At 35.4% G+C, this 11,134-nt stretch overlaps 2 protein-coding genes across 9 annotated transcripts; one reads left to right on the plus strand and one right to left on the minus strand.

The window, feature by feature from the left end:
* Positions 1–1,967: 1,967 nt before the first annotated feature.
* Positions 1,968–3,771, plus strand: LOC110628504. The gene is made up of 2 exons (XM_021775196.2): positions 1,968–2,914; positions 3,478–3,771. Exons 1-2 carry the CDS (start codon positions 2,062–2,064, stop codon positions 3,528–3,530), a joined length of 906 nt encoding a protein of 301 aa, XP_021630888.1. The 5' UTR covers positions 1,968–2,061; the 3' UTR covers positions 3,531–3,771.
* Positions 3,772–3,777: 6 nt separating this feature from the next.
* On the minus strand, positions 3,778–10,876 carry LOC110628502 (lipase 1). Of its 8 annotated transcripts, none has more exons than XM_021775190.2 (4): positions 10,076–10,865; positions 5,022–5,114; positions 4,869–4,936; positions 3,778–3,955 (listed from the first exon to the last, which is right to left on the minus strand). In XM_021775190.2, the coding sequence occupies exons 1-4, from the start codon at positions 10,694–10,696 to the stop codon at positions 3,793–3,795; spliced, it is 945 nt and encodes a 314-aa protein (XP_021630882.1). In that variant the 5' UTR covers positions 10,697–10,865; the 3' UTR covers positions 3,778–3,792. The 8 variants fall into 8 exon arrangements, with proteins under 8 accessions (XP_021630882.1, XP_021630884.1, XP_043804890.1 ...); XM_021775192.2 differs by lacking the exon at positions 10,076–10,865 and adding an exon at positions 6,029–6,755; XM_021775194.2 differs by lacking the exons at positions 3,778–3,955; positions 4,869–4,936 and adding exons at positions 8,877–8,944; positions 9,032–9,124 and having other exon boundaries at positions 4,978–5,114; positions 10,076–10,850.
* Positions 10,877–11,134: the final 258 nt, after the last annotated feature.

Here is an 11,134-nt window from a genome sequence, read left to right on the forward strand (position 1 = left end):
ATATCATAATTTTAATAGTTTCAGGCATCAAATATAACAGAAGATTTATCCAATTAAAAAATAATAATAAAATCTGAGAAAGATATGTATATTAAAATCAAAATACTATGAATTTTAACAATTTAAAAAGTCATGTTATTATAATAATCTTAAAAACAACTTTAAACCATTGAGTAAGTTCATTAATAATTTTTTAAAAAAACAAAATAGACACTATAATTTTACATAAGAAATTCAAATAAATCACATTCACAATAAATAATAAAATAATTATCTTGATTTAAATAACACGGTTATATTGATAAAACATTTCAATTCACAATTAATAATTATTTTAAAATTTTCTACAAATCTAAAAAAACCATTAAACTTTCATCCATTTTTAGAGTGAAAATATAGATTTTTTATCATCGCACTCTTACCAAATAAGAGTTCATTTGAAATTCCATATTAGTCATGAAATGTGTGAATAAAGTTTATAAATAACTAATGATTTTGTTAAAATTACTAATAGTTTAATTTTATTTCTAAATTTAATATATTTTGTCTCTAATAAAAAAATTATATAAAATTGAGAGGTGAATCGATGCACGAATGCACTATAACATGAGTCTTGAGTTGAGAACCCTTTAAGAACGTGCATCATGGACTGTTTCTTTGAAATCCTATATCGATTGTAGAGTATGTATAAGTCAAGTTTATATAAAACCAAAAATTTTGTCAAAAATGCATGATTTTGATAATAGTCATGTTTCTGAATCTATGTGTATTTAAAAAAAATATTTAAGAAGGAATACACCAATAGAGTAGAACCTCATAGTTAGAAAAATTAAGTAATACACCATAGAGTAGAACCTCATAGTGTAATTATTCAACAAATATGTTGATTTTTTTTTCTATTAAAGAAATTGCTTCCTCCAAAGTAGGACTTGAGACTCATTATCCAAGAAAAGAGTTCTATTTTTTCAATAGTCCTGCTTCATAATGTAGTATTGCTCATATATGATACTGATATGACTTAATATTCGTCTAAAATATGTAATATATTATTAATTTACAATTGACTCATGTGGTAGAACCTTTTTAACTAAAGTTTTTTGACATTTAAACTTAACGCTTTAAATGTGAAGATAAGGTCAACCGTAACCGTACATAAAATATCTGATTCATTAAAAACTCCCTTGTAGAGCTGACTGGCTCTATGAAAGCACCTTATTATTCTTGTAGAACGTTGTAAAGTAAATCTATTGTTAACATGGTAAAACATTGTAAAACATTGCAAAGTAAATCCACAAAATACCTTTTATCACATGATCTCATAAAAAAACGTTAAATTCTATTTATTTTAATTCATTATTCCATCTAACAAATTAATGATTTGAGTGTTGAAATAACAGTTTATAGACACTAACCAATTTTTTTTTTCCCAGATGGGCAAGTCACATAAGATTATTTTTGGCAATATCATACGCTAAAGTGGAAAACCTGCAAAGTGAGACTTGGGCTTTCCTTAAAAAGATGCTTTAAAATTCACTGCATTTTGAATGAGAGAAATTAAGTTCACTCCTTTAAAGCAATATTGTTAAAAGGAGTGGCCACGAACTCAAAGGGGACAACTTCTCTCCTTCTGTTAAGCCCAGCTTCGCCCCTGCTTAATCAGGAAGTTTCCTTATTCTCCCATCAATTTTTATTATTTATCATAAATAATACTTTAAACTGGGCAAAAATTCAAATTTCCCTTGAATCATACGATGGACTGAATATCAAATATTATTTTTTATTTAAATTTAGTTTAATTAATAAAATCAAATATAGATTAAAAAAAAAGCATGACTCATATTTTCATAGTCTCGTAAATAATAATTTTATTTGACTTTTTAATTATTTAACTAAATTTAAATTAAAAATTAAATTTGATATTTTTACATTTGGGTATAATTCAAAAGTAAGCAACAATTTTTAGCCAATTTTTATGCTCATTTACTTTTTCTCTAGATAGCCAGTAAGCAACTCCACATTCCTCTTTCATTTCTCTTCGTAACAGCCACATCAAACTTTCCAATGGAACTTCCTCTATTCTTCATCACCTTCTCTATCACCCTCTTCGTAATTGGGCTAACAAAAGCCACAGATCCACCATGCCGGACCACCTGTGGCTCCCTACAGGTTAAGTATCCATTCGGCACCGCCTACGGCTGTGGCTCCCCCCGGTTCTATCCCTACATAACCTGTGCATCCAGCGGAGATCAGCTCCTTCTCACCACCCACACAGGCTCTTACCCCGTCATCTCCATATCCTACGCCGCCTCCACCATAACCATCGCTCCTCCGTCCATGTCAACATGCACCTCCATGCACCAATCACTCAACTTCGGCCTAGACTGGGCTAGCCCATTCCAGCTTGGCCCATCAACTTTCATCCTCCTCTCATGTCCACCGCCAACCTCCTCCCTCACCATGAAAGGATCACCAGTCTGTGATTCTTCGTCCTCCTACCTCTGTGCCTCGATATACACATGTCCGGCGGTGATTGGACTTGGGTTGCCTCTTTTTCCTCCTACTAACACGTGCTGTGTGTATGCTCCGGCGAACTTTAACGGCAAAAGTGAACTGGATCTTCACATGCTGAAGTGCTTGGGGTATGCATCAGTTGCATCTCTTGAGGATTACCCGACAGACCCCAGCCGGTGGGAGTATGGAGTGGTACTGAACTATAGAAGTGGAGCTTTTGATGATTTTGACGTGGATAATAAGTGTAACACTTGTGAGAGTAGCGGCGGTGTATGTGGTTATGCTCCGCCGGAAAATTCCTTCACTTGCTTATGCAGTGGTGGAATAAACACCACCACGGATTGCAATGGCTACAGTCACGATCTGGGATTTACTTGGGGCTCCGTTTCTGCTATACGATCATGTGAGTTTCTTTTTTAAGAAATTTAAAATAATAAGATTATATAAATATAAACCTAGCTAATTTAAAATTGCATTATTTAAACCTAGCTAATTCATAATTAGCTACAAAATTCAAGCTACCACATCATTTTTATTTTAAGCCGATTATATTACTCCACTCTATTTTTTTATTTTATCTATTTAAAATTATATAAATATAAAAAAATAATACAAATTAAATTAAATATTTATCCATAACTATATTATTGGAAAATAATTTGATATAGTGAATTTACTTGAGAATTATGGCAAGGATTAAAGTGTACATGATGAATGGATAGACACTGGATTCTCATAATATTGGCATTGCAATCCAACAACAGCATTTCTATTATTTATAGGAAAGAATACATGCCATAGTGATTTGTCTATTAATAATGGAGCATAAAGGCGAATTCTTTTGAGTAGGAAAAAGGATATTGCTAAAGTAAAAGTTGCAACCATTGAAAGAAAACTAAAGGTGGGTTTGATTTCTAAATTTGTAATGGATTATCTTAATGTATTGGTTGCTCACTGATTTTGCAGGGAAGATTTGGTTGGGGATTTTAGCTGGTCTGATTTTCATTGGAGCAACTTGATATAGGGATATTAATGTTTGATGATGCTTGGATTTCATCTCTGTAGCACACCTTGGTGATCCTTTTGTAAGAAAAAGACCCATTTGTATTGGCAAGTAAAAGTTGCAAGGTATCAAAGTTAGGCAACCAAATCTTTGGTGGAGTTCAGCATAGATTGGAAGGAATAAAGGTGGAAAAGGAGCATCTATGCATTAGAAACATTAGTCTAATTCTTACACTAAAGCAAGAGCTTTTCTCTCTCTCTCTCTCTCTCTCTCTTTCTCTAATTAAAATTCAGCATCTTGTGAGCATTTGTGCAGTTTCCTTTCTTGGTAGGAGGTGGGGTGTCAATCAGAAAAGACTTCATGTGCTTAAACATCTCTTTAGGTTTAAGTGCATGCCCCATATTTTTTATTACAACCAATTCTGCACTTTCACCAATATGGCTGTGAAGGTAAAACAGGAAAAATCATCAGTTAACATTAAAATCAACTCAATTTGCCTCTAAGATTCAATATAGATTACCAAAGTGTTTGGTTCGTTTATACTATATAAGTTAGATGGAATTCAATTAAATTGTATTTAAATTTTATTTGAAATAAATTTCATTATTTCGTATGAAGAATTCTATTAAATTTTACATAACTTTTGTTTGGTATAATTTCATATTTGAAATTCATTAATTAACTTTCATTTCCTAAACTACTTCAAGAGTAAAATAAAATAAAAAATTAATTTTTAATCTATCAAAAAATTTATATTTAATAAATTTATAACAAATTGTAAACATATAATACCTATTATAAATATATTTACATGTCTTGAGAATTTATATAACAAAATAAATAGTCTTATTACTAAGAGTATAATTAGATATTATAATATATATTAAAAAAATAATATATTTTATATAGTTGCCTGAACATATTAATGTAAATAAGTAGAAAAGTAGTTTTATAGTTTTCATTTTTTTTAACTAATAAAGTTTAGTTAAATATATAAAAAAAAAATGATTGAGAGAAAATTATTTGATAAAACCATTTCATGTAAGGATTGCAGAATTTATTTCAAATTCTATTAACTTTGAAAAGAATTGATTTTAATTATTATCTATTCGTAATATTAAATTTTTAATTTTTATTTAAACTAAAAATACGAAAATATGAAATTCAATTCACTAAATTTTTAAGAAAGCACAAAATTCCAGTAGTTACAAAGAAGATGAAGATAGCTGGGAGTGAAAAGGAGGTAGAGTAATTTTTCTGTTGGTCAGAAAATTGAACCTTTTTTTTCGTTTTCGTGCACCAAGAAGAATGGAGACCTTGAAAATGCAAAATGCTACTAGGTTTCCAGACTAACCTTTTTAATGTGTGTGCCATTACCACTGGAAAGATCTGATCATATTCTCCCCATATTATTAGCGTGGGCTGCATATGAGAGAAAACTACAGAAGGTGATCTAGAAATTAAAATAAAATTAATGGAACCATAGAAGAATAAAGGGAGCTAAAACCTGGGTTATCTTTGGAAGATTAGACAGCTCTCTGTCTTCATGCAGGGCCTGAATCAGTTCTTTCTTCTCTTGACGATATTCTGTGCACATCACCTGCCCAGAACCAAAATCAACTTTCTGCATTAAAAATGTGTACCTCTAAAGTAATGCCTCCACATACTTCAATGAAATCTTAATTGATTTCCGAATGGCATAGGCAAACATCAACTCAAATTGGACCATGAATGATGGTAAGAATGAGAAGAAATAAAAGCCAAAACTGGGTAGAATCTTACAACTTGAGAAATTAGTTGGTTTTTGAGGAAACCAACAAAAGAATGCAGTGGAATGCAAGAAGAGGAAAGATGTAAATGACATGATCAAAACCATATTATCTTTTAAATACTTGCTAATTCAGGCTAATTCACATAAACATTTAGTCATTAATTATGCACTATTTTTTCCACTTCCCCCATCTTCTCATGGCATCCCAGATCACTGCAGATAATGAATGAACCTCATTAATTTTTGGAAGTTTGTACTTAGTGATCCAAATTTCACCCTTTTGTCTACAACCATATTTATTTAGAAAAGCATCATAGTCCTCTCCATTGCTCGAATCTATTTTATGCACAATTTCAATTGCAAAAATGTGTAATCCAACAAAACAGAACATGCTGGTCTGAATGATAACTCATGAAAACGTTGGAAAAACAAGCGATGTATTAAGATTCTCATCCCCCTTGTTATTTCTTCTTCTTCTTCTGGCCAATTACATACTTATAAAGCAAGCAATTGCCCTGCGGAGTTCACAAGAGCATTCATATCAACTTCATTTGCTTCATTGACATTCAAGGCCAGTATTTGCAATTGAATTCTAGATAATTACAGGAATCAAATTCAAATTTGGTCTCTAATAGAAACAAACATAAACTGGTTAAAGTTCATCACATAAGAGATAAATAAGTACTTAAATTGATTAGAAAAAGGAGCAGGCAATTCAAAGGGTAAAACTGAATCAATCTAACCTCAATAAAATCATTTAGGAAACAATTCGGACCGGTCGGTGGAGGTTTGTGAAACGACAGTCGCACCAACTCTCTCACTTTCTCGGGATTCTGAGGCATCAAAATATTAATGGCATCGTCCACACTCAGCCGAAACAACCCTTTCTCTGTGTCCTTCCCCAAGCACACTCCAGCGCATCCCAGCACCACTCGCCCCACGCGTTCCTTGAACTGTGCCGCAATGCTGTAGGCCACGAAACCACCGTAACTCATCCCCATAAGATCCATATTGGTAACATTAAGCGCATCCATAAGAGCCATGACGCACTGGGCCTGAAACGCCTTGGTCCTCTCAGGTCGGGTCGTGTAGGAATCGCCGAAGAATAGGAGGTCCGGGACGTAGACATTGAACTTGGACTTCAATTGAGGGATGAAGTAGTTGAATTGCCACATTGCGTTGGCTCCGAAGCCGTGAATCAAAAGCAGCGTAGGCTTGGAGCGGACGTGAGTTTTGGGAACCCAGCAGTGCATGACGGTGCCATCGCCGAGCTCGGTGGTGAAGGATTTGAGACCCGCCCGACTGAAGGAGTAGCGATAGCAGGAGTCTTGCAAGGCAGTGAAGCTAAAACACTTGGCCATTCTTGCTGTATGTGCTCTCTAATCTCTCTTCTTCTGTTCTCCTTTTTTTTTTCCTTTTATAATGTTAGGGATTAGGGACGTCAGGCGGGTGGTTTTTTATGTTATCCGATCCGCCCAAACCCTATTAGGATGGATTTGAATTTTTACTAAACATATTTGGATGGATTCGAATTTGAAAAATTTTACCCGTTTCGGATTTGAGTAGGGTTCGGGGTTAGGTGATGGAATACCGTTACCCGAACACAATTACCTATATTAACAGAACTAACCCTAATTTACTTTTTCATTTTACTCTTTCCTCTCTCCGTCGGCGCCTCTCTCCCTGGCTTCCCTTTCCTCTCTTCGTCGACGCCTCTCCCCTACTTTCCTCTCTTCGTCGACGCCTCTCCCCTACTTTCCTCTCTTCGTCGACGCCTCTCCCCTACTTTCCTCTCTTCGTCGACGCCTCTCCCCTACTTTCCTCTCTTCGTCGACGCCTCTCCCCTACTTCATGACGACTGCCGCCAGCCCAGTCAGTACCGCGATAAATCTTCTCTCTCCACAGTGCCATATCTCCTTCTCTCTCCAGTCGGCGACATCTCCCACTTTCCAGTCAAGCCTCTCTCCCCCACTTCACTGACGAGTGCCGGCAGTCGGCACCGGTGATGTCTCCTTTCTCTCCCCACTTTCTCTCCCCATTCGACGATGACGATAAATCTTCTCTCTCCCCAGTTAGCGATATCTCCTTCTCTCTCCAGCGGCGGCATCTCCCACTTCCCAGTTGGAGACAACTCTTCCCTCTCCCCAGTCGGCATCGGCGATATCTCCTTTGACTGGAACTTTCTTCAGGTTTGCAATCAAATTTGTTGGGTTGGTGAGTTGTTGTTGTTCTTGTCGTTGAACATTTCTCCTTTTACTATTGGGTTTGTTAGGTTGTGCAAATGTTAAATAGTTTATTTGCTAGTTTTTGTTCTTGAATTAAATTTAAAAAATCGGATTCGGGTATTGTGCGGGAATTGTTAGACGGGTTTGGGACGGATTCGGGAATTATATATATAATCGGGTTCGGATTTAGGTAATCTCAATTTTGGGGTATCCTATCGTTTACATCCCTATTAGGGATTTGTATATTGAATTTCCAACTTTTCAAAGTTGAACTAAATATAGTCACCCCATGTAAATTCTAATTAGAGAGAGAAGGGAGAGAAGTTCGCGACAGGGAGACCGACTATCGGTAAGGGTTTTGTACCGTCGAGATCCAGTGTTTTCGTCTACGTTTTGTTAGTCTCTTTTGCAATTCGAAAGCAAGGGGAAGCTTTGTTTTTCTAAGCAGTCATGGACATTCTTCGTCAACTAAGATGTTTCATGGCTTATTTTTTCTTTTTACCACTTTTCCCATATCTATATGTACAAAAAATTTTCAAAACAGAATTATATTTATTTAAATACGAATTCCATATAATACAGAAATCATGCAAAATGAAAGGGAGAGAAATGACGTAGTAGTATTTTGCACTCTCACGGGAAAGGTTTATGTACACGGTGTCTAACTAACTCTACCAATCAACAATTGACAACTCATCTAGCTAACAGCTTTACAAACTCATCTTCCCACCAGCACTTGACTACATTATGAGTTTATTAAGACTAAAGCAATAGCTTGTTTTGTTTTTCTCTCTCTCTAATTAAAATTCAGCATCTTGTGAGCATTTATGCAGTTTCCTTGCTTGGTAGGAGGTGGGGTGTCAATCAGAAAAGACTTCATGTGCTTAAACATCTCTTTAGGTTTAAGTGCATGCCCCATATTTTTTATTATAACCAATTCTGCACTTTCACCAATATGGCTGTGAAGGAAAAACAGGAAAAATCTTCAGTTGACATTAAAATCAACTCAATTTGCCTCTAAGATTCAATATAGATTACCAAAATGTTTGGTTCATATATGATCCAAGTTATATAGAATTCAATTTGAAATAAATTCCATGGTTTGGTATGACAATTTAAATATAGAATTCAATTAAATTCCATAAAACTTTTGTTTGGTATAATTTTATATTTGAAATTCATTGATGAACTTTCATTAAATTCCACAAATTCTGGTAGTTACAAAGAGGATGAAGATAACTGGGAGTGAAAAGGAGGTAGAGTAATTTTTATGTTGGTCAGAAAATTGAACCTTTTTTTCATTTTCGTGCATCAAGAAGAATGTAAACCTTGAATATGCAAAATGTTACTAGGTTTCCAGACTAACCTTTTTAATGTGTGTGCCATTTCCACTGGAAAGATCTGATCATATTCTCCCCATATTATTAGCGTAGGCTGCATATGAAACAAAACTACAGAAGGTGATCTAGAAAATAAAAATAAAATTAATTGAACCATAGAAGAGTAAAAGGAGCTAAAAACCTGGGTTATCTTTGGAAGATTAGACTGCTTTTTGTCATCATGCAGGGCCTGAATCAGTTCTATCTTCTCTTGACGATATTCTGTGCACATCACCTGCACAGAACCAAAATCAACTTTCATGTGTAACCTCTAAAGTAATGCCTACATATCCTTCAATAACATCTTAATTGATTTCCTCATGGCTAGGCAAACATCAACTCAAATTGGAAGGGAAAAAAATAGAACATTATTAGTGGTAGAAATTTTCTGAGACCTACCCTGAATGGTGGTCAGATTGAGAAGAAATAAAAGCCAAAACTGGGTACAATCTTACAAGTTAAGAAATTAGTTGTTTTTAGAGGAAACCAACAAAAGAAATGCAGTGGAATGTAAGAAGGGGAAAGATGTAGATTGTAGATGACATGATCAAAACCAAATTATCTTTTAAATACTTGCTAGTTCAGGCTAATTCACATAAACATTCATTCCTTAATTATGCACAGCTTCTCATGGCATCCCAGACCACTGAAGATATAAAATGAATGAACTTCATTAATTTTTGGAAGTTTGTATTTATTGATTCCAAATTTCACCCTTTGTCTACAACCATAACTATTTAGAAAAGCAGCACAGTCCTCTCCATTGCTCGAATCTATCTTATACACAATTTCAATTGATAAAATGTGTAATCCATCAAAACAGAACATGCTGGTCTGCATGATAACTCATGAAAACGTTGGAAAAACAAGTGATGTATTACGATCCTCGTCCCCCTTGATATTTCTTCTTCTTCTTCTTCTTCTGGCCAAAGACATAGTTATAAAGCAAGTACTTGCCCTGTGGAGTTCACAAGAGCATTCATATCAACTTCATTTGCTTCATTGACATTCAAGGCCAGTATTTGCAATTGAATGCGAGACAATTACAGGAATCAAATTCAAATTTGATCCCTAATAGAAACAATCATAAACTGGTTACAGTTCATTACAAAAGAGATAAATAAATACTTAAATTGATTAGAAAAAGAAGCAGGCAATTCAAAGGGTAAAACTGAATTAATCTGACCTCAATAAAATCATTTAGAAAACAATTGGGACCGGTCGGTGGAGGTTTGTGAAACGACAATCGCACCAACTCTCTCACTTTATCGGGATTCTGAGGCATCAAAATATTAATGGCATCGTCCACACTCAGCTGAAACAACCCTTTCTCTGTGTCCTTCTTCCCCAAGCACACTCCAGCGCATCCCAGCACCACTCGCCCCACGCGTTCCTTGAACTGCGCCGCAATGCTGTAGGCCACGAAACCACCGTAACTCATCCCCATAAGATCCACATTGGTAACATTAAGCGCATCCATAAGAGCCATGACGCATTGGGCCTGAAACGCCTCGGTCCTCTCAGGTCGGGTCGTGTGGGAATCGCCGAAGAATAGGAGATCCGGGACGTAGACATTGAACGTGGACTTCAATTGAGGGATGAAATGGTTGAATTGCCACATTGCGTTGGCTCCGAAGCCGTGTATCAAAAGCAGCGTAGGCTTAGAGCCTACGTGAGTTTTGGGAACCCAGCAATGCATGACGGTGCCATCGCCAAGGTCGGTGGCGAAGGATTTGAGGCCCGCCCGACTGAAGGAGTAGCGATAGCAGGAGTCTTGCAAGGCCGTGAAGCTAAAACACTTGGCCATTCTTTGTTTTGTTTTGTGCTGTATCTGCTCTCTAATCTCTCTTCTAACTTAATCTCCCAATCTAAGATTATGGTTACAAAGATCAAGTTTTTTATTTTTTCATAAAAAAAAAAGTAATTTTTTTAATTTATCAATTAGATTTAACATTGCAGATATAGATACCCAAATTTAAATTTAACTAACTACATTGCATCAATCCTTTTCTTATTATTCTTCTTAAATCAATCCTATTTTGGCACAAGATAGCACTGGACCTAAAACATGAGGTTGTTGCCACTTGCCAGCAGAAGCATGCGACGTCGTTTTAGCAGAGATTATGAGCCAACATATTGCCTTCTTGGATTCAGGTAGGTGGAATAATTTATTTTGTTGATGGAGGATGTCGTGCCATTGAGGGGGAAGAGGAGGTAAAGGTTGATGGGTCAACAGAGAGAATTT

This window comes from Manihot esculenta, chromosome 12 (genome assembly GCF_001659605.2).
Source record: "Manihot esculenta cultivar AM560-2 chromosome 12, M.esculenta_v8, whole genome shotgun sequence".
Classification (NCBI taxonomy): Eukaryota; Viridiplantae; Streptophyta; class Magnoliopsida; order Malpighiales; family Euphorbiaceae; genus Manihot; species Manihot esculenta.

Excerpts from the sequence above, each read along its gene's own strand:
- LOC110628504 (XM_021775196.2), top strand. The coding sequence starts at position 2,062 with ATGGAACTTCCTCTATTCTTCATCACCTTCTCTATCACCCTCTTCGTA. Across the intron at positions 2,915-3,477 it reads CGTTTCTGCTATACGATCAT|GGAAGATTTGGTTGGGGATT; the intron begins GTGAGTTTCTTT and ends CTGATTTTGCAG.
- LOC110628502 (XM_021775189.2), bottom strand. The coding sequence starts at position 10,696 with ATGGCCAAGTGTTTTAGCTTCACGGCCTTGCAAGACTCCTGCTATCGC. Across the intron at positions 9,125-10,075 it reads TTCTAAATGATTTTATTGAG|GTGATGTGCACAGAATATCG; the intron begins GTCAGATTAATT and ends GGTTCTGTGCAG. Across the intron at positions 8,470-8,876 it reads ATGGCACACACATTAAAAAG|CCATATTGGTGAAAGTGCAG; the intron begins GTTAGTCTGGAA and ends TTTCCTTCACAG.